General features: G+C 42.3%; 1 protein-coding gene across 1 annotated transcript in view; it reads right to left on the bottom strand.

Moving 5' to 3' along the window:
* The window catches only part of EVA1A (eva-1 homolog A, regulator of programmed cell death), a 220577-nt gene that overhangs the window by 102745 nt on the left and 93992 nt on the right, over positions 1-23840 (bottom strand). Inside the window, exon 5 of the mRNA XM_013957011.2 lies at positions 7236-7379. Coding sequence (XP_013812465.1) covers positions 7236-7379 — 144 coding nt within the window. The remainder of the gene's footprint in view (positions 1-7235; positions 7380-23840) is intronic.

Below are 23840 nucleotides of genomic sequence, written 5' to 3'. Positions count from 1 at the left end.
CCACAAAAAATGTTAAGAGAACATCACTAAAGATGGCAAAGTCACAGCCTTGGAAGTTGGAAAATGTCAGCCTTAAGGTTGTGCTTATCCATCATGATGCAGTCTTTATACTACCACATTTTCTTTTAACAGGTTCTGTGAGGTTTGAATTCATGAAGTCTAAGCTTCTAAGTTTCCAAAAGGTTTAAGGTTGAGGTCTAAGTTTCTAAAAGAGGAACAGGCTTCTTGCTTTTCCTTCCCCTGCATGGAAATGTATAAAAGGCTGGAAGGAAGTGCAACAGGTCCATTCTCTTGCACGAACAGGCAATATATGCTACATCACTAAAGAAAATCTACTCTGCCCCTTCTCCCATATCACCAGCTGCAGTTCCCAGCAGTCTACAACAAACTTAAGGCCTTGAGAACTGAAGACTAAAAGAATCAAAACCCAAAAGGCCATCAAGAAGAGAGCAAAGCTGTCAACACTGTCCTAGTTCCTAGAGACATCAAGGAAACTTATAAAGATGAAATGTAGAAAGTGGACCTCAATACCATGCAAACCCAATTAACAGGAAAATCCCTCTCCAAACCTAAGTCTGGAGACTAATGTAACCCTAGGCTGGGTACAAGACACCAATCAGGTATTTGAGAACTTTCTCAGCACTAACACACCTGCCATCAAGTCTGGTTGCAGGTAATTCTTTCAGGTTCAGAGGAAGTAAACAGTCCCCTCTCTAAAAAAAAAAAAAAAAAAAAAAATCACTCTAAGAAACCTAAATACGCATCATGTTCCTCTCTTACCTGGACAAGACTATGATAATTGGAGATTTAGTCAACCAGTGGGAATGGAAACCAGTCAACTTAAGGAGAAAAGACTGGTATTATCATTATTATTATATGACGAGTGATTATATTGACCAAAAGGAGCATTGGCCTAAGAGCACAGTGGTTTAAAATCATCTAACCTTATGTAGATATTTGCACTGTAGAGGTCCTACATATAGATGCCTCAACCAGCCCTCCCAAAGCTTCCTTTATGGTTAGTACAGGGGAATTGTCACTTCAAATGTGCAGTTCATCTCTTTCAGACACCTACTTTAGGATGAGATGATTTGTGCCTTAAAAGCAGCTGTTTCTCTTCATTACCTGTAAAAGGAATTTTTCTCAGATGGGAATGTCTATGCTATAAATCTCCAAGGCTTATGTCCTACACTTGGTCAGATGAATCCCACTTCATGAATTCCTCATTATTTGCAGTCATTAAATGAGGACTGGATAGCTTTTTAAGATATACATCATAGCATGAACAGAAGCATAGGCTTGATACAAGAATTATCGGACAAAGTTCTATTATCTTAGGAAAATAAGAGGCAGGATTAGAACAGACCCCCTAAACCATCTCTGAATCCAGATCCTTGACAGTGAAAGTAGCCACACCATGACTATTATTATATTCAATATTATATCATTATTCTGTTCTTTGTTTAATTGGAAGGTCAAACTATGTGGCCATACATTTAAAATCTACATGTCTGTGAGTTCTGCTTTACAGTATGACACAAGAATCCCAGTTAAAAGTATATTGTATCAAATATACATTCAGTTTAATATCCCTGGAGTTAGGTTGCCTAAAACATTTACTTGTTTATAAACACAAATTTTGTTTTAACTTATGAAGGACATCTGTGTTATATATTGTGTCTGTCTTTCTCTGGTAACACCCTGTCTGCCTTGCCCTGTTTGAAAACTGAATCTAACAATATCATCTTCATTGAAATAGGTCTAAAGGGGTTTTGTTCTTTCTTTGAAGCCTGGAATTGTTCTTTTTCTACTTTTTTCAGATCTTGGACATGGGCTCTTTATAGCAACAGAAAGTGCTTTTGCAGTGATAAAAATACATTTTCTACATTCGTGAATTAATGAGTTTTAAGAGCAAAGAGACCATTACATTCACCCAGCCTGAGGCATCGATGGATTTACTGCACAGGAACTAATGGACCAGAGCATGGTCCCTTTGAGATGACAGGAGAGAATTTGTGCAGCTCTTCAACCTCTCTCCTCATCAACATCATGAGGGCAACCACCGTTGAGCTCTCTTGTTTAACACAGATCCTATACCCTGCCTCTCGTCCAATACACTTCATCAGATGTTTATTTAAATGCAACATTTTGGAGAAAATGCTTTCCCAAATACCCAGAGAAACTGAAGGTATAGCTATGCCCATAGATTGCCCCAGTGCTATCTGCTCCCTAGAGCAATGTGGCTTACGATTACAGATCTGCATGCTCCCATTGCCCTGGAGCATCTCTGCTGTCCCTGAACAACAGCATTTGGTCAGTAGCACCAGCCACAGTTAAACAACAGGAGCTGCTGTCTCTATGCTCATGCTTCATCCTGCAACAGTCAGGATGTAAAGCACAAGTCCTCCGGGACTTAGCTTATTGCCTCATAAAGCAGGATGGCAGGATTATTAATGTGGCAGAACTGCAAGATTTTCCAAGCAATTTATGACTTGCCATGGCAGTTCATTAGCTCCCAGTCCAATGACCACTTTCTACCAAGCATCAATCAAGCAGGAGACACAAACACATCTAAACACACAATGGATATTCACATCAAAAATGCATTTCAGATCACACTTCCTCCATTTTGTCCATCCTACATCTAACAAAGGCACTAAGAAATCACCCTTTTCCAGGACTGATAGCCAATCCACTGAAACATGCCTAGACAAAAGAAATTCACATTTCCCCATCATTTTTTTCCTCATCAGGCCATTTCCGACCAATGCATGTTTTTAAAGAACAGCAGGTACTTAGCAGAAGGGCTACATTTACAGTCTCTATTGACTGCACAGGGAGGCAGGGTCTGAGAGTTTGGGACAGCAGGCACTCTGAATTGCTCCTCTCTCTTGGCTTTCAGTGCTATGAATATGGTTTCTCTTTGTACACAGGCATGTAAATAATCCCCCCTCCCCAGTCAAGGAAGTATTTAAGAAAATGTTTAACTTCCATGGTATTTATACATTGGATTTAAAATTAAGCACACACTTAACCACTTCCTTGAATACAAGTGGCATTATGTGTGTGCAAAAAAATTAGCACACATTTACATACCTTGCTGAGTTAGGAGTTCAGTGTAGGCCAAAAACTAAGTCAAACATACTGGAGAGGAAAGAGACCTGGAGAATTAAAAGGAGTCTTCAAAGGTAACAAGAGGGTAATTAAGAGAAACAAAAAGGTCAGGAGTACTGGAAGTTTTATCAGTAAGTACAAAAACACAGCCATAATGACACTAGCAAGCTACCAGCATATACTGCAAATGCAATGTTTTATACTGAAGAAAGAGAGAAAGAGAAAGAGAGAAAGAGAAAAACTTCTACTAAGTCTTTGTTGCACTTTTTGTCTCATTTGCATTATTACTCTTATTTGTTGCCACCCTCTAATAGTCTCAAGGTATTTTAAAGAAAAAGCAGGGGTAAATTTTTTGCATTTCCCTCTAGTTCAGCTGCTATGCTCAGAAGGCAACCCCACCATGTGTTTTCTGCTTTCCCAGAATTAATTTGCCCTTGCGCTCTTTTCCTTAAACAAAAGTAATTAATGTATTTATTAATCCAGTAATGGGACCCACATACTGGAAAACCCCACCTTCCCCACCGCCCCATTAACAAAACTTGGCCTTGGATCAAACTTTAGTATTTCAGCTCCTGCCAATGTTCAGGTTTGGAATGTTTTTATGTTGGAGGATTTTCATCTGCTCCCTTGGCTGGGCTAATGGAATCCTAATGTACACGAGAGATCGCTATCTCATCGGGCTGCCAGTTACTTGCTTGTTTCAATCATCTTGTACATACATGCTAACTTGTAGTATTTCCATCGCAGCTAAGTGATGCCAATAGGCATTTAATGCGAAATGGAAAGGGATATAATACCATACGGAGAACTGATTCTGCTATGTTGACTTGAGAACAATATACAAGCACTCCCACCGGCTGGAATAATTAGAGCAAATTACTCAAGAAAAGGGGGAAAAACTACAGCTGGACAGAGAGTTAGATGATACCTCTACTTAAAACCAGATTCATCAACAAATTATGTATGTCTGGGAGGAATTCTTATATCCAGTATAACATGGAGGCTCGAAGAATGAACCTCCAAGAAATTAGGCCATAGCTTAAAGAAACCAAAGCTGCTGCCTTATCCATTTGCTTCTTGGAGAATATGGACAGGATCAGTTACTATTGAGAAGTCAGAGAGCAGTCTGTAAGTGCTGACACGAGAGACTTTTGCAGACCTTCTCCTACCAGGATTCGGAGATAAGTCATCTCACTTGCCATTCATGAGCCATTGCTTCAAACAGCCAACAGCAGCATTAATGTCTGTCACAACGTTTGCCTCAGCAAAAGAAATGTGATTTCTGCTAACAACATATGAGTTTTGAATTAACATCACGTTCTGTCACCTCATAAATTAATCCCTCAACAGATTTTTTTTCAAGAATTGCTATCAGCAGGAGACATATATTTGTCTTTCCAACCCTCCCCATGCTTTAGCACCAAGAGTAGAGCTCAGCTGCTCCGTCCCCGTAATTACTGAAGTTTCTCATACAGGAAATGTCTGCATAAAGGTCCTCCTACCCACACTGCAACATCCATCAATATGCTTGCTCCCACCACCAAAGTTAAGGTCAGACTAAGAGATGACTAATGGCATTGGTAGTGGACTTTGGGACCAGGACCATAATGCTAGAATGAGACTGCATAAGTCTTTGAGATATCTTCCTGGAAATACATCATGCAGCTCTGGTTTAGTAACAAAGAAGCATCTGTTTTCCCCACAAGTAAGATGAGTGACATGGTCCAAGCTGCAGAACCATGCAGGGACATTTCTGCCATGGCCTGGCAGCCTTGGAGCGATGGAGAAGAACAAACCACCTGTGGATCTCTGAGTGAGGAATCACCCATCTGAGGCAGTCACGAGAAAGGCTGAAGTGATGCTCAGACTTGAAACTCCCCTGTTGGGTACACCCATCACATTCCCCAATCCACCGTTCTCCAGCAAAGCTGCTCCTGCGCTCCATGTATCAAGCGTTTCCAACTACAAGAAGTGGGGAATGGGGATATAAACCTAGATACAATCACAGGAAAAAAAAGTCCAAACCAAAAGGTACATGAGTCACTTTTACCAGTCAAAGCCCATCCCCTTTCATTCCCACGGGCTTTGAGAAAGTAGGACAATACCATACCAGGAGCTGCATGCATGCAGCTTTACGGAAACCAGAAAAAAAGAGTTATCTGACAGGAGTTTTTCCACACTATGATTGCTTTCTAAACCATGACAACATCATGGTAGCTTGGTTTTGCAATTTGTTTTAAAAGAATGCCAGAATTTCCTTCTGTCTCGCACAAGCACATAAGACTGAATTCGATTCTTGTTTATTTGGATTTTACATTTTGAAGGATTTTGCTTTTTGAGGGGAGAAATATGTGGCTGATGATCACAAAATCCATCTCAGAGATATGTCTGAGATCATGATTTTGAAATGGAGCCATGGGCACTTTCGAAGTCCAAGGTAGATTTCACCCACTAAAAAAGCAAAAAACCCAAACATGTGCTCTCAAGCATGATTCATTTCCTGATGTAGTTTCCTATCTGACTAGGAAAGTTAAGACCAGACTAACAGATCACTAATGCATTTTGTAGTGGACTTTGGGACCAGGACCACAACACCAGAATGAGACTGCATAGGCCTTTGAGATATCCTCTTGGAAATACATCATAGTGCTCTGTTTGGTTTGTCCTTGGACTTTTGAGCTATGGAGCTCATTTGCCTTGGATTTCATCACATTCCCATGAGAATAAGCTTTTTTCCAGTCTTTATGAGAAAACTGATCTAACAACATGACATTCCTGGGTAGAAAATTCACAAGGCTTTGCACTAAGCCTTGCTACTTCTTGCTGCATTATTTCAAACAAACAAAAAAAGCCAAGAAAAAAAACTTCAACCTTCCTGCCACTCCCACCAAAGGAAACAACAGCCAGGCAAGGGCTCATAGCCTCATGCTCCTGGATATCTCTCTCTCTGCTCCTCAAGGTGCTGCACATCAGCTATGCTATAATAACTATAGAAACTGCTACAGTAACTCCATCTCAAACACCATCTCTCAGATTCAGGATGCTGCAGTTAGAGTCTGACCCACAGATCTGATGCTGTCTGAGCATACAGCCAGCATCTCTTCTGCTACAGGCTCAGCAGATTCAGAACAGTACCAGAATCTCCTCTTCCAGGCAAACATAGAAAGAAATGGGTAGTGTTTTAATGGGTCAGGATCCTCACAACAGCTTTATAAGCAAATCCCTCAAGCAAATATTTTCAAATATATCAACTTCTGAAGCTACAAATGAGTGAATTTTCATCGCTAGAGGAATCACAGAAGCACAGAATGGTTGAGGCTGGAAGGGACCTCTGGAGATCACCTAGTTCAACCCCTCTGCTCAAACAGGGTCACCTAGAGCACGTTGCCCAGACAGCTTTTGAATATCTCCAAAGATGGAGACAATATCTCCAAGGATGGAGGAAGAGAGATCTGATGTTGTTTTGATACCACAGAACTCAGAAAGGAACGTTTTTTTCTTTGTTGCAAAATAGGATGACTAGTCAGGAAGGAGTACAATGTCTGCTTAACATTATGACCTATGCTCCCAACTGAGGACATGTTTTTTCAAAATAACAGTATTTTGGTAAGAAAATATTTCAATGTTCACCTGAAGACTTTGGGGATGATTTTCTACTAATGCCCTGGATGAGTATGGATTGGTGTGTGTCTTATTTACCTGTACAAATGAAAGACAAACAGAACAAAGCAAAAAGGAGCCTCCTGATAACCAAAACTTTGTTGCAGGCAAATGAAACAGCAGGACACTAACATTCAGGTTGTAAGCATCCAAAATGGCTTCAGCTGCCAGTTTTTGCTGCTTTGCAGAGGCAGTGTTGGATAGGTTAACAAAACATCATTTCTATATTTTCTGATTTTTCTATCAAGCCAATGAGTAGAAAGAGAGTCATAATTAAACCATTCAAGTGATCCACAGAGCTTTCCCACGTGACCAAATAGGGATCACAATGAACTGCATAGACTTCTGGAAGCTCAACAACTTTTTTTTGCACAATTACAACCCTTGCCTTTCTTCACAGGCTGCTGTTCATCAAACACATACCCCAGTGACAGTTAAAGTAAGAGAATTTTGTGGCTCACCGCATGTGTAGATGACATTAAGATGCTTTCGGATACCAGGGTAACAAGGATCTCCAAATTCATAGGTGCTGGCATATATGCTGCAACTTCTTTTTCCATGACAGCGCTTGATCATGAGTTGGAGAGCAGTAGTCGACTGACACTCTAAAAGGGAAAAAGGATACCTATTTCTGAATATTTGTCCATCCGTATTAGACAGCTAGACTCATGCAGAGCAGAGACATGAGAGCAGATATGTGTGAGCTTTCCATGAATATTTCAAGATCTTTGTGCGTACATGGGAAGGTGTATCTGACTCTCAAACCCTTCTAATCAATTGTAAATTGTAAAAGAAAATTACAGAAAAGAATAGCAAAGAATTAGAAGTTCTTCCTCAGCAACAGAAAGAAGGCTGCAAATAAAAGATGGTTTGTTGTCAAAAGGAAAAGCCTATCCACAATAATAATAATTTCTTCTTACCTGGTGTTTGTTCTATGAAGATCTCAAAGGAATCTAAGAGAGGTATCAGTATCCTCATTTTAACAGATAAAGAAACAGAGTCATAGAAAGAGAAGAGACTAACAACAGCAGATCAGTACAGGGCATGGAAAAAGACTCAGACCTCAGGAGTCTCCTTCCAATGTATTCATCCAGAAAAGCCACAAGTCCCCCCATAAACTAAGAGACTGTCATAGGAACAGAAAGTACATGAATACTACAGTTACAGTATTCACTTACAATATTCAAACCCTGCAGATTTATTCAGCTGTCTGATAATGCAATCTATCACAGTAACATGCAACGTTATTAGCAAATTCCCACTTCCTGGGTAGAAGGGAGATGAACATTGTGATCTTGTTTGGGGAAGGGTAAAACTCTAATTTGATTTGAGCGTGTTGGGGGGGGGGGTTTTTTTCCAGGTTTTGCCTGTTTCATTTTGAGAGGAAGAGATAGGGACAGTCTGGGTATGTTTTAGGCTTTTTTAGCCTTTTTTATGTTCAAAAAAGTTGTGCCATGTCTATAGTGACCATCTCTAGCCCCATTCTGCAGACAGAGATGATCAGCATCTCTGTCTGTCCTTAGAGGACGTTCTTTTTCTAAGTATAATGAAGTCTAGGAGGTCAAATAACTATAATGTTACCAACTACTATCTGAGCAGAAATATTCTGTTAACTGTGTTTATCCCATGCAACTAGAAATGTCTAGCATATCAGGACTTTAGAATATGCAAAGCTGCAAAGGTAAATATTTTCCCAAGTATTATTTTATATCAGATTGTTTGCTACTGTTTTCTCAGTTAAGGTGAAAATGATTTGTACAGGCAGCTCTTGAACTTTGAGGTGCTAGACTGATGGTTTGCATTCACTGTCCGACCAGGGCCAAGCACAGGAAGTTGACAAGAATTGTCTTCAACATCAAGCAGTTGCTAAAAGCAGCAGGAAAGCTACAGAGAAAGGAATAGAAACCCCTCTTGGTCAGTAACCAGGAGGCAGGGAAAGGGAAAACGAACCCTAAAAGGTATTGAATGCTAGAACCAGCACAACAAAAGCCATGACAGACACAGGAAAGCCGCAGAAAACCAAGCCCAGAGGGCAACATGTCTTTATTCTCCAATCAAAGGCAGCATTTTATTTCACATGATGCAAACGACAAAAGAACAGGGCCCCATGTGAGCATTTTCATACTGAACCACCCAAACTTCCTTAGGGGATTTTTGATCCAGCGAGTGTCAGGGGTTCCAATGGAAACATCTGGCATGCAGCAATCCTGCTTTATTGTCTTTTTGTCAAATGTCCAGTTAAAGAAACTCATCAAATCTAAGCACTGCATAGGATTTCATGGCGGGAGCCTATTCTTTTTATTTGTTATTGTTCTCACGCAAAGCAGACTGCATTCCAAGACTGTCTGCACTGGGGCCTCACCCCCCGGCACAGGAGCGCACTACCTCCGTGGGAGGGTGCAGAATTATCCATGCAGCTCCCATTACTGGTCCTGGGAGAGGCATGGCAAGGTTTTTGTGTACATCGTCAGAGACGCTCGCCCTTTGGGATACTCCTCCTTTAAGAATAAGTGGTAACTAAGCCTAGACTCTGCCCTCCACCTGAATGAACTGGGTTGACTCTTCAGCTGCGAGACATGTAGATTCAGCACATAGAAAATGCTTCTAGCTGTTTTCTCTGTGGTATATCCTCACACTAATATCACCAGCATTTCTAGCCATCACCAGTCACATCTTGGTATTGAAGACTTCTGTCCTCCTGTTCAGTTCTGAGCAGGCTAAGATGTCCATCCACATTGACTTCAATGGCTATCCCTGTACTAGGAGACCAAACTGAGCTTGAACCCTGACACACCATTATCCACCTTGTATAAGCGTTACCATTTTCCTTAGTTTGATTTTGTCCAGGCCAGCTAGCATTACTCCAGACAGTGCACAGGAACAATATAATAGGGCTTCTCCCAATTATCAGATTGCAGGAGGCATCCCTGGATCTTTTGGGTGGAAGAAGGGTTGGGGGGACAGGTGGTAGACAGTTTAGCTGTATACACATGAGGCCAGTCAGACTTAGGGCTGGGCAACAGTCTCTGGCTCATCGTATTCAATAGTACAGACTAGCTAATGTGTACAGAGTAGGTGAGCACAATCTAGAAGCTACCTTTATCAGGTAGTAGTTACATTTCATTTTCCCCGGGAGTCCATGTTACCTACTGAAAACATGCCTTACTGCCTGCAGAAGGTCATGGGATAGTGCTCTGGCCCCTTCCTCAGCCCCAGGTACCAGTGCAAATGTAGCCTGAGTTGTAACTTCCAAGCAGACAGCTTTTTCCAGGGAGCTCCACCTGCCAGAGCAAGTCTTGTCACTGCAATTCCTATTTGTATCCTTAACAGCGCCCAGGCCCAGCCTATGCTGTTTGGCTATGTACACACTGGTAAATGAAACAGTGCCCTGGACCATTCCCTGGCCCTGAGGCCAACTGCTGTGGAACAACAGTGCTATTGAGCACTCTTACTCTTCAAAACAGAGTGGTCATACCAGCACCACCTAGTTGGAATGGTTCCAGTCCTATAACCAACCCCAAACCATCTCCTGGATTGCCTGGAGATTGGAGATTGCCTCCTGGACTGGAGAGTGTTAGTTGGCCCAAGGCAACTAACCATGCCATGGACCATGCTACAATTTAACAGTATAGATGATCTATTTCCAGTATCTATGCCCAGGCCCTGGCACAGCTAGTTTACCAGCATACATGTGGCCTTAGATACACAGCTTCTCATGGCACAGACTACACCTCCATATTCACTTATCAAATATCAATGGTGAAATGCTCAATGCTCCAATTGCAGGCCACTCCAGGCCAAACTGCACTAGCCCAAACGAGCCAAGTGCAGAACAGACTCTATACGCTTCAATTACAGATGAGGATGAAATCCCCTAACACAGGAAATAAGGAACAGAGATTTAAAAAAAAACACAAAAACTCTTTCACGAGGACTGGTTGCAAACCTTAACACTGAAAATGCATCCAGGACAAGAGCCACCTGTTGGGACTGTAGCACATAAACCACAGAATAACTTAGCTGAAAGCAATATCTGGAGGTTATGCAGCCCAACCTCCTGCTAAAAGCAGGGCCAACTTTGAAGTTACATCAGGTTGCTCAGGAATTTGTCCAGGCAAGTTTTGAAAACCTCCACAGATGAATATTCCAAAGCCTCCCTGGGCACCTGTTCCAGGGCTAAACCACTCTCCAGGTGAAGAATTTTTTTCCTTGTATCTAATCAGATTTCCATTGCTGCAACTTGTGTTCATTGCTTCCTGGCTTTTTGCTGTGCATTTCCAAGAAGAATCATATGTATATCCACCTTTTAAGCAGCAGAAGACAGCAATAAGAGCCCCCCAAGCATCCTCTTCTTCAGGCTGAACAAACGCAGCTCCCTCAGCCTCTCCCCATATGTCCCCTGACCAGCTTTGGTGGCCCTTCGCTGGAATTGCTCCAGTTCATCAACATCTCTCTTGTCCTGGGGAGCCCCAAGCTGGACGTTCCACTACTTCAGATATAGTTACATAAGCACCAGATAGTGAATAAAACCTTCCCTTGGTCTGCTTGTTATGTTCTTACTCATACAGTTCAGTATCTGCTTAGCCTTCATTGCCACAGGACCCTATTGATGACTCACCTTCAACTTGTCCCCCAGGACCCCTTGGTCTTTTTTCTGCAAAGCTGCTTTTTAGCCAGCTGGCCACCAGTCTGTGCTGTTGCAGGGGGTTATCCAGGTGCAAGACTTTGCACTTGTCTTTTTGAACTTCATAAAGTTTCGTAAGGTTTCTCCAGCTCGTTGAGGTCCCTCTGAATGGCAGCCCTACCTGCCAGTGTAACAACTGCCCTGTCCAACTTGGTATCACCCCCAAACTTGGTAAGGAAGCATTTCATCCCATCATCCAGTTGTTAATGAAGATAGTAAGCATTACTGATTGCTGAGGAATGTCACTTGTAACTGGCTGCCAGTTTGACTTCAGCATACCACTGTGTAGGTTTTTGTAGTATTCCATTTCCTTAGCTCTTGTGGCAATCAACCATAATTTGGGCAGGCCTTCACTGTTGCCACTTACCTGCAAAAACTAATAAGCCCTAAAATAGCGTGAGTGCAAGAGTGGCAGAAAGTCATCTCACAAACCCAGATTACAAGACCTAGCTAAAGCCTACTGACAACACCACACTCCCACATGGTAAATCCAAACGCTGTTCTCATTTCTCCCCTGGTAAGGCCTGAGCCATTCTCTTCAATTGGGTCATATTCTTCCAGATTTATGCAAACAGCCCTAAAAAAAAGAAATGGAGTCTGTGGCACAAAATTTGAGAAAATGCTCACTTGAAAGACTTTGTTCACAAAAGGGAATTTTCCCTTATTTTCCATCCATGCAAGATCTAAGCAGAAATGGTTTTTGCATTTCCAGAACTAACAGGGCAAGCAGCCAGCAGTACTCTCAGGGAGGATATTGAAATTAGCTTGGTCTCTCCTTTTTTTTTCTTTTTTTTTTTTGACCTGTCAACATGTCAGCCCTCCACATAACACATTGAACTGAAAAATGTAAGAGAGACATCGTAACCTTCAGATGGGTCCATCTCTCTCATACACTTCAAAGGATTTGTGATAAGGAGGTCATTCAGCTGGATGTCAAAATGTCACATTCAAGCATCTTTATTCCCTTGTTAACTAGCACTGAAGATATCAATAATACATCTGAGAGATGGCTGAGTGACAGATGAGGCTACAGCACCTTCATAAATCACAGAGTCACCATCATGGCAATCAGAGCTTCAGAAGTGACAATACGGTCTTTTCCTTTATCCCATGTCCCAGGAGTATAAAAACACTCAACATCACTCATGTTGCTGTTATGAAGTGCATGCAGATAATTTAACTTCCAAAGGTAAACACATTCTCAGGGATCTGTGCTGGAATGAGATCTTCAAGCACATTAGCACCTCTTCAGGAGACAATTCCAGGTCAGAAAACTCCACCTGCCAGGCGCCCATTCCCAGAGCTCAGAAAGCCAAGACAATGGAGGCTCTCATATCCATAAGCTATGCACTCAGCCTCCCAAAAAGATGCAAGGGAACCAAGCCTAGCAATGTGACAGGGCAGTGTTGAGCTGTGGTCCCCTGCAGATGGCTAATTTCATATTTTCCAGGTCTTCACAAGCGGAAGACTGGATGTGTCACCCTCATTGGATCCAGATGGCATGCTTATTTGGGGGAGCATCTCCTTTCCTTTGCTGCTTTTTTGCTTTCTTGTTTGCTAAGTGCAAATCGTGCATGTTATATTAAATACCATACTGACACCAGTGACAAACAAGTGATCAAGTGTCAGAGATATGGGGAAGAAGGACACTCACAAATGCCAACACCTAAATCTGCTACCACTGAGGTAACTACTGACAAGCATAGTCAAGCCCATGCCAAAAGCCTTTTAAAGCATACAAAGATCAAATCCCATAGCAGAGTATTAAAAAAATTTTAAGACTTCACAGATGATAGAGAACCCACTTACATAGGTTGGATCAGATTTACCCTCTACTTTCATTAGTACTGAATTGCTTCAGTACACTGCCGAAGAGTCAATGTGAAGTCTGGCTATGATGAAACTTCCACATGTGAGAGTATTTAAAGACATCAGCTGTGCTTTTGGAATATGGCATTTTAAATTAAAGTCTGGATGTGGGGGAACAGTGGTATCAGCTTGTCTTATCCTATTTACACCTGTCCCCACTTTCTAAAAGTTGCACATCCTTCCAGTCTTGCTACTGCTGCAAGGTCTGTTTGAATTCCCTGTTGTGGGATCACTCCACAAACACTCACTGCTGGGCAGTTTCATTCCAGCTTTTACTCTAAGCCCTCAGTGGGTAATTCATCCTACCAGTTGCATTCAGTATTCCAGGACTCTTAGCCTGATATTCCTCCCTGATTTACTATCTTCATCAGCCTAAGGGGAAGGATTTTACCAGCTGCAGTCTGCAGAGAGCACTGGCCTTAATCCTGGAATCGGTCTCAGTGATGTAATGTCCATATCATCAAGCTCACCACAATGAATGGGTTTTAGTCAGTTTAAAGCAGCTTCCCAGCATGAGTATTTCTTTATTACTCTTCCCGGTGAAAAAAACAAATTGGAGCCAATGCCTATTAATCACATCCGTTACTCTGGTTACTCACTATTACTTGTTTTTCTCCAACAAGGGTGACACATCCAAATCTCAAAGCCAAGCCATACATTGCTGCTTTTGATTGCAGAAACTATCTGGGATCAAAAGAATGTTTCCAAACTGTTTAAATTTTTCATTCCAGTAACTCTTAGATGCTCTGCTGGAGATCACGGCCTCCTCCAAGGCAGCAGTAGTCACAAGTGGATCCACAAACAGATTTAGACACCTGGTTTTGAGATAGGTGACTAATCCCACAGTTAAGTTGGGCATATGCCAGATGCCCGAAAAACATCTGTGCATTTGTTAGGCTCATGATCAGAGTCACTTACTACGTATGTGTTAAGCCTGCAAAGACAGGTTCCTGTATTGCTGAGGCAGGCTTTCCAGAGCAAGCAAGACCATGTATACCTGAGTTCTACATGTTAACATTAGCATGTCATAAGGCAGGCACACAGGGTTTTCCACAGGCAGTGCGTGTGACTAGAAAGGCAACAGGACATGGAGTATACCCCAGCACTGACCATTCTGTCAGCCTAAAGAGAAAGCCATTTCTCCCCCTTCTTTGCAGACCTCAGGATCATAGGAGTGTTGGTTGGAAGGGACCTCTGGCTAATATGCGGTCCGAACTTCATCTCAGAGGAGTCTATCCGACACTAGATCAGCTCAGCTGTAATACTGTCTAGTTGAGTCTTGAAAGCCATTCTGTGTAACTAGTCCCTTTACTGAACTACCCTCCTAGGAAGTTTTTCCTAATATCCTGTCTGAATCTCCCATGCCACAACTTCAGGTTGTTGCCCTTGTTTTACCATCTGACACTACAGAGCATCATGAACTCCGTTGTCTTTGTAGTTAGTATTCAAGCAGCTGTATGAGATCTCCCCAGCCTCCTCTGTGTCAGACCAAACAAATCCAGCTCCTCACCTTCTTGTAGGTCTCGTACTCCACGCTGACATACCACAGGCTCTGCTCTACTCTCTCCAGTTTCTCAATATCCTTCTTGTACTGGGGGACTGAAACAGCTAGCAACATACCAGTCATTATTTCCAAGTCCATTACTGCCCCTGCCCTGGGAAATTCGCTTCTAAAAGTCTCACCCACAGGAACAGGAGGTCCGGGTGCAGGACTGGCCCAAAAGCACAGAAGGTGCAGCTGACTATCAGCAGGACCATGGCCCCATCTATGTCTTTATCCACTGACTCACTCGGGGAAGATCACTGTGTGTGCTGCCCACTGAGGTCACAGTGAGAGAACAACCATTAACAGTGAAAAGTACTTCATCTTTCTAGTGTTAATCTCCAGCACTTATCTACAGACCATCCATTTTTTCCAATTCCTTTTTATTCTGTTAATCGCCCGTTAAATTTAGTCCTGTGTGCTCTTGGGGGTTCTGGGCAGGACATTCTCTCTCTTAATGTTCACAGCAATAATTATTCTTTCATCTGAGCATCAGATCTATCTAGTTTCCATTACTAATCTTGACAGACCCTATTGCAAATTAGTCCTGAATGTCCTTAGTTGACATAGGAATCGTAGTCTCCTGAAAAAAAAGAAAAATAGAGCCTGAGAAGAAACCTCCACCCATTTGTCAGAGGAAGCACTCTGAGCCTGTATATTTAGCATACAAAGTGGTGCACTCCTTCTGCTTATTCAATGAACAAAGCTTTATTGTTCCTTTCCTTGAAAACCATATGCCAAAAAGTATGAGATCTTGCAGTATCAGAAGGACCAAATGATTGGCTGTAATAAAAGGTTTCAGAAAGAGAATCACTGCCTAAAACACTATTTCCAATGGTATATGTGAGGTATGTGATTAGGAAGTGGAACATGACTGGTGGTGTCTGATCAAAAGATGAAATCTGTGGCACACTTTTGGCTCAGAGTAAAGGCATCAGGAACAGCCCCACATCCAGAATTAAAAGAGGCAGCAGAGTCCTAGCTTTCCTCGCTATCTTTCAAGGATCAAGTAATAAGAATGAGCTAAGATAAATATTCCCTTGAGGGAATAAGATAAATATTCCAAACAAGTGACATCTCTAGGACGGAACACCATCCCAAGCAGAGGACACGATTTACCTCCAAAACATGCAGCAGGATCTTTTGCTAAAGAATAAAGCAGGACAAGTTATGTTCTGAGAGCTACAAAGCAGGGAGGACAGAATGAAACACAGAAGATGCGGAGGTCAAACAACTAACAGAAGAAAAATTTAGTTCCTGCAAAGGAACCTGACAGAGGTCTGAATCAGCACTGTGGTTATCTGCTCATTTGCCAAAAGAGAAAACAATCTTCAATGCAAGGGAAAGAAGGATATAAGTAGGAGGAAAGTAATCCAGTCTTGCCAGTGAGATAAACGTCCTTCACGTTTTACCTAGGAGTGACTCAAAACTGTCTCATTGTGCAACAGGCTCTCTATCATAAACAGGAGTGAAGGACGTTTCCCTTCTGCTCTTGGACAGTTTCTCATGTATGTTAATGATGCTCCATTAGCTGGGGCTGATACAAAGTTCAGGTCCTTCATAAAGCAACAGACTTCAGAAAACCTACAAAGTAAATCTGTTACCTTTCCAAACACAAAAAGACCATCTTCAAGTAGAGAAATAAGAGACTAATTTGAAAAAAGAGATGGTTAAAAGCATTTCTGAGCTGTAAGTAGGGGCTCAGGAGAGTTTTTGCATATTAAGGCACTGGGCTGTGCAGAAGGGCTTGCAGGCAGCATTGGAGGAGGAGTATTAATGGGACTTTGGCCCACACATTAGCTCTGGTCTCCCAAGTCCCTGCTTCCCAGCTGTAGCACAAGCAGCTCGTGCTATCTGATGCCGTGCAGGACAGCACCAGAACGATGCGGCAGAGAGATGCTACAGCACAGAGTAACAGTTAGGAAAGTGAGAGACCGTGTGCATGCACGTGAGGAGTCCTGTCTCTGCATTGCCACTCTGCACTGTCCCCTGGGCAGATGGCAGGGGACGCAGGATGCCTGGGTTTCATGGTCCATAATGAGGACAAAGGAAGCCTGCCTCCCTCAGCACTGCATCAGACCCTGCCTATCATTTCCTCTTCTGTAAGCTTTCATGTTGGAAGGACTTTCTGTCTGGTTTATGCTTCTGCAGTGTCTGGTACTTCCGTATCATGTTGAGTCAGGTTTCTGATATAAATTCGTATCATCATTACTACAAAGAGCAGGAGGGAACTTGGTGCAGCTGAATTTAACATCTGTATCTTGTACAATGCCACTGGAAAAGGCTGGCTAAAAAAACCTACATCCAAGTGTTAAGGAGGGTGTGCTAAGAAGGCCAATTTTACATTAAAAAGTACATTTAATGAAAGACAGAAAAATTACTCACCAAACACTTCATAAAACTTTGGAAACTTTAGCAGTGGGCCAGAAAAGAGAAAATGGTCTTAAAAGAAACTTTAATTACATCTAGAGACTGCGATTGAAGGATCAATTGCAGGCTTAATTGCAGATGCTATAGTTACATTTAGAAACACTTGGTTTATTAATGTGACCTCAAATCATCTTATCACTGTTGCATCTGGAACCAGAATTCATATAAAATATATGAGGCTCCAGTTTTGCAGAGACTGACTCAGAGTGTGTAAAATTGAGCAAATGAACGCCACTTTGCAGGTTTGGGGGGGCTAAAGTGAGAATCTGAGGACAGCTTCAAACTTGGCTCCAAGAAGTCTCAGGGAACAAAGAAGTTTTGGTTTGGCAGCGACAGTAAAAATTTTATTATTTAATTTTCAGCAGAAAACGGTTGATTATAGGCCATAAGGCATTCAAGATAAAAAGCAAAGAAGCTAACAGCTTTTGCTTCAGCCAAGCAAAGATATGGATGCTGCTGTTCAATGCATCTACTGCTGTATAAAGCCCCTGAGTTCATCTGTCCTTCCAATTCATTACAGCCTAACAAAAGCATTTTCCAGATTATGGGTACATTTCAACACGTGCCCACATCCAGGCTGAAGGAAGGTCTAAACTTCCCGAACATGTGAGACTGGCCCACTTCTTTAAGAGACTAACCAGCTGACACAACCTGCAAGTCACTTCTTGCCCTTGGTTCCTAAAATAAAACACTGCGTGCTTGCAACCTCACAGGTTTCACATTACCTTCATTTCTCAGGCTCAGCATTCACCATCATGGTAATTTTGTCTTATTCTTGATTGACATCTGAATTATTTTAAGAGGAACTTTATCAGCTCTGAACAAGTTACACTGGTTTTCATCCAGAGTAACTCCACGGAAATCAGTTGAGATGCTACGAATTTACATCTCTAAAGTTCTGCCCACTTATTTTTGGGAGTATATTCTGCATTTCCTTTAACTAATAGCAGGGCAATAGGCGCCTTTTGTAAGATCACTTAAGTTTATCCTATTGAAGGCGATACAAACACCCACTTTATTTCCTCAAATAGCAATCATATATCATCACAGAGCCTGCTAGTGCTATTTAAATTACTGCTATCAGAATTTTTATTTAGAACCATTTCAGGGGGGTTACTGTAAACTTTCTTTTTTTTTAACCAAGTTAAACCTTGGCTTTGAAAAAGATCTTGTCCAGAAACAAAATTGAATGGATTTTCTTCATTAAAAAAAGCCAATTTTGTGCACATGAAACCCTACAATTTTATATAAACCATTTTTATGACTCTTTGGAATCCAACAATAGTTTGAGTTTTTTCAGAAACAGAGCTGTAAAGTGATTTTAATTACCTCCTGGTGTTTTGAAACAAAAAGTGAAACAGGCAAACTATCTAAAACTGAAAAACAACTTTCTGAAAGCAGGCTTCGTCCCACTTTAACTTAGAGTTCTAAATGGGAATTTCATTTCAATTTAGATTTAATAAGGTATTATATGTGAATTAAACAGCAACTGATATTTATTTAGCCTTCAAACCTGGATAGTTGTGGGTTTTATTACATATACACAGCTCAGCCTCTACAAACATGTTCTTAATCATCAGTATTACACAAAGCAAAGTAGTTTCTCCACTGAATGTAAATCAAACCTAGACAGAGGGCATCCACCTACAGGAAAGCGCGCTCTGGAAGCCCGACGGGCACATTAAAGAAGAAAGTTGCAATCTGACTCCCTTCCCAGTGCGCTGCTCATCCCACAGACCAAGCATCATAGCCATCAGCAGCAACATGGTGACATCAGGCTGTAGTAAAAGAGCGTTTCCAGAGACAAGCACTTGGACCCACTAAAGGACGGCCGTGTTATATGTCATTATTTGCTCACACAGATGTCAGCGGATCCCCCCTTCTCCTCCTGCCACCCCCAGCCCCAGCTGCCTCCCCGTCAGTGCCAGAGGCTAGTACCCGTCGTTGTGCCAGCTCCACCATTTGGAGGTCTTCCGGGCTCCACACAGCACCAGCAAAAGGGGCTGGCTTTTTTCTTTTTAATCTTTTTCTGTTTAGGCTACGGTTCCACGCTACAAATCCTTCCACTGCAAAACAGGCTTAAGAGATTCCCATTGCCGCTCCTGCCAGCGGGAGTTATCTCCACCCTCAACACCCCAGTTCGCCACCTCGTCTGTCATCCTGATTCAGCTGCTTCTGACTCTATGCTCTTACCAGAAATCTGACATGCTTTAAATAAAAAAAAATATACCTTCCCCCTAAAAACGCCTTTTTTTTTCTTTTTAGCATTTCACAGACCAAGTTTAGAGCACAGACACAAACTTGTACTAACAGAAATATAGAGTGGAAAATTTTTGTGGGTGGAGAAGAGGAAGGGAGATAAGAATGAATGGATGGGGGGCAGTAATCTCTTAAAACCAGTTTTCTTTTGGCAGGAACAGTAATATGTATCCATGGCCTAAAATGATATTTTTTATTGCATGTATTTCATACTTATTCACAAACTAGATCTGGTCACAAGTAAAGAGACTACAAGAGTCTATTATTTATACAATGTAATAGATATTTATGTGATAGACTGTGAAGGCTCTGGTTCAAGTCACATAGACATCTGCATTAAGAGGAGGAAATCAATACAAACTGGGCTGAATGACTTTCTGGCCCTGCCTTAAAATGACAAATGCCAGGGAATCAGCATGTAAAGCACAGGCAACCTTTGCTGAACTTAATTCTCTGCTCTTACATTACCAGATCCAAGGAGCTAGACAGAACCACTGACCATCTGAGTTGCCTCAAGGCTCTGTAAACACATCCATTTTCTCTTTGCAGAGACACAGGAGAGAACTTGCATGTTAGGTGACAAGGACATTTCGCTTCTCCGCAGACTACTCAGCTCAGCCCACACACCATGATCTGAACCTCAGTTTTGGAGCTAGAGTTCCCACGATCTTGTGCTGACTCTGAAACCAAGCCCAGAACCCTTTGACCCAGACAAGAAGTGAAATTGCTTTGGGCTCTTTGTATACTTGATGGAGAGAGACAAGGTCCTTGAGAAGGAGACCCAGATCCAGATGTTAGAGGTGAGCTGCACGTGTCCATCTCATTCCCTTTGGGCAGGGATAGCTGCTGTACAAATGTACATGTGAACATGTCAGGTGCACTGAATGTGATCAAGGATATTGCTCTACTAAACGATAAAAAGATAATTGTTTTACATCCAAGTTCCTCCTCCTCAGTCCCCTAATTAGATCATTACCTTGCATTTGGATACAAGTAAAAAAAGGTCATTTTTAAATTGGCTTCTCTTGGTATAAACAAGTCACTCAAAGAGATGCAGACAGAGGCAGCTGTGAACAGCACAATAAAGAGGCAAAGGACTCACTGGGCTGAGGGATATTAATGGTTTGTTGCTTGCAAATAACTCTTTCCCCAGAGACCTCCCTATGCTCTGTGTATTGTCTCTGCCCATGCTGGCAGCAAAGTGGAAGCTTTATTAAGAGAGTTACAAATAAGGTCAAATTCCTATAGGAGCTTTTCAGAGTTTCCAAGGCATTCAAGGAGGGTCCAGCTGTTTGCAGGGGTTTCCCATTACGGTCAGAGACACAAGTTTCAGCATGTTCCTGGTTAGAAGGGAATCCTGGCAGATTTTTTCTTTTAACATAACAGGGAGAAGATGCAGTTATTCCCAACAACTTTCCCTTCTCAGAAGCTAAGCACATTAATATAGACATTAGAGAGAAAGCACGCATTTGGCATGGCATGGTGTATGAAGTCTTACTTAGGGATCCTACATTACTCACAAGCTTATGCAGGTGTTAAAGGGCTGCAAATGTTACAATACACAAACAATGCAGATTAAATGATTTGTCCACTTACTTTGTGGCAGAGTTGGAAATGAATACAATGTTCTACTAGGCCATCCCTCCTCCCCTTCTTAGACCTCAGTTCTTTAAAAGTCTCACATGGTAGAAGCTGTAGGTTTCTAAATGCAACGTAAATGTGCATTTTGTTCAAAAAAAGAATGGAAGAAAATTTTCTGAACTGTTTTTCATTTTGAGAGGAAGAACAGATACCCTTCCCCACCTTTGGGGTAACCATGAGGAGTTCTTCACTCAACAGTAACTCATGCTGACCAAATAAAAATAATCACTGCAAACTTGTCCAGGACCTACTTCCCACAAAAAGGTCCTCTGCCGAGGCTCAGACTTGATACAAATCATAAGTCCCCTGAAATTCAAACAGAATAAATCCTCCAGTGCAGAAAGGAGTTGGATTCTGCCTTACAGGAACTGGATGCTGCCTTGGAGTCTGAGTCATACAGTTACATTTGTTAGATCAGCTCGTTGCTAATGTTTGGAATCAAAGGCTGTCACAGGATGGACCTCCCCGTATTGCAGGGCTGTGGAAACCTGCAGAGAAACGTCCTCTAACTAGAGAAAGCTTTGATTTTCAAGCCATGATGTTTTCACCTACTCCTGAAGGAACACAGTTGCCTCCTGGGCTAGGCAGGCCCACAGCAGGAATACGTTTCTGAAGCAGGCTCGGGGAACTCTGCACACCACTCCCACGATTACTGGTGGCAACATGGAGTACAACCTCCCCACTTCAGCACTGTAAAAGTATGCACTTTTGCTGATTTGGGTTGCAGATGGATTCTGTACTGTTTTCTCTTATTCAGAGCCAACACAGGAGTGATAACCACAGCTACCAACTCACCTCCTGTAATTGCATCATAAGATCACTGTCCCATCCGGTCATCTCATGCAAAACAGATGTCCAACAACTCAATGTTTTTAGCCTCAGTCCACAGCCTAAAACCCTACAGAGCATTTCAGTGTAAAGCTGCCTAGTAATTCCCACTGTCAGCTTGGCGTTATAGCATTCTGTATTGAACCTGCTCTTGTAACTAGTTTCCATTTAAGAGCTGACATTGAAGGAAGGCCCTTTCTCCTTCCAGCAGCAGACTGCATGCCACACTGTAGGATCAGACATCTTATTTCCTTGGGCAAACATCATAATTTATAGACATCACAAGGCCAGTTTGAAACACCCAGGCATCCAAGCACTTTAGACTGCATGGCACATGCAGCCTTGCTATCATACCTCACAGTTTGTTCTCTTAGCTACAGTTTTGCTCTTGCAGCTCCACTGCCTCCCAATCCTTTTTCTAGTGACACATAATCCTGCTCTCAGCTGGCATAAGTTTCAGGACTTTGCACCTGGGCAAGTAAGAGTAAAATTTTACCCTTTCTGGCTTTCATTCCAAACGAAGAGTTCTGCTTCATGTGACCACTCAAAAAGCAGATCCCAACACCAGTCCTTCATCACCTGTAAATGCCTATTCCTGCACTCTCACCAAGGACAAAGGAGCTCTCTGCTTGAGCATATGCTGGAAGTCCATCAAGTTTCACTGACTCAGCAAGTCACCACCCTGCAGCTGCATCACCATAGTCACTAGCGTCCACACTCTCAGCCCATTGCAAATGTCACCTAAAAGAAGCCTAAGCCAACTTGCGAAACATAGCTGTTTCAGCGTCTGTTCTCCAGCAGCTGGCGACAACAGAAGCACATCCAGGGACAGATAAGTCACCTCAGAAGACAGGAGGTAACTTTTTAAGTGACCATGACTCTCCTGCCATACATCTGAACCATGAGACTGGGTAGGAGACTGAACTACTCGGCTGTGCTGCAAGCGCTCAGATTCTTGCAGCAACACAACTCAGGCACTCACCATGCTGCACAAATAACTTGGCTGGCCTGATTCCACCTGTGGTTTCCTACTGACATCCATCATGTGCATATCATATTCCCAAGCAGCCACTTCACATGTCTCCATCAGAATAGCATTTAATTCCTTAAGGGTATTGGATCAGCAGCTGTGAAGACAAACATCTCCAGATACAGCTGAACAGATACCAGCTCAGGCTTCGCTGTACAGCCCCTCTGAAGTCCTTCCCCCTCTAGAAGGGATTCCTTTTGGGAAACTGGTCAATCTCCTCTCACCGCTGTAGAGACTCATGATGAGGAATGCTGACCACAGGATTTTGCGCTGTGGATATTCGCTCTCTGTGACACAGCTCAAAATACTCAAACTCATTTTATGTTGGCTCAAGAACAGAGAGTTCTAGTGAATGTTTTTAAATTTATGGATCTTTAACACATGAACAAATGAGACTGTGATAGCCTGGGAGAAAATAAGCTACTTGAAGGTATTGTAAACCGACCATAACATGATGCAACTTAACAACTTGCTTTGAGAATTTTCACCCATTGCTTTAACTTTTATTAAAATTTAAATACAATCTCTTGCTTGACTTTGCCACAAGTGGTCCATGACACCTGCTGATAATACACTCATCCATAGCATAGGTAGGGGTGAAACAGCAGGAGGAAAGAAAATTGGTCAAGAAATTCAAGGAGTAGTCTCAAATATTTAGTCTGATGAATCTGCCAAAAGTCTGTGGCTCATTAACTTGGCTAGGGTGTGTAGGGGAACCTCTGGAGTTCAGAGCTCATGATGGAGCTCACTACTGGGTGACAAGGTGCCACACATCAGCTGCA

Source organism: Apteryx mantelli, chromosome 3, assembly GCF_036417845.1.
Source record: "Apteryx mantelli isolate bAptMan1 chromosome 3, bAptMan1.hap1, whole genome shotgun sequence".
NCBI lineage: Eukaryota > Metazoa > Chordata > Aves > Apterygiformes > Apterygidae > Apteryx > Apteryx mantelli.
This window is presented reverse-complemented; position numbering and strand designations above follow the sequence as displayed.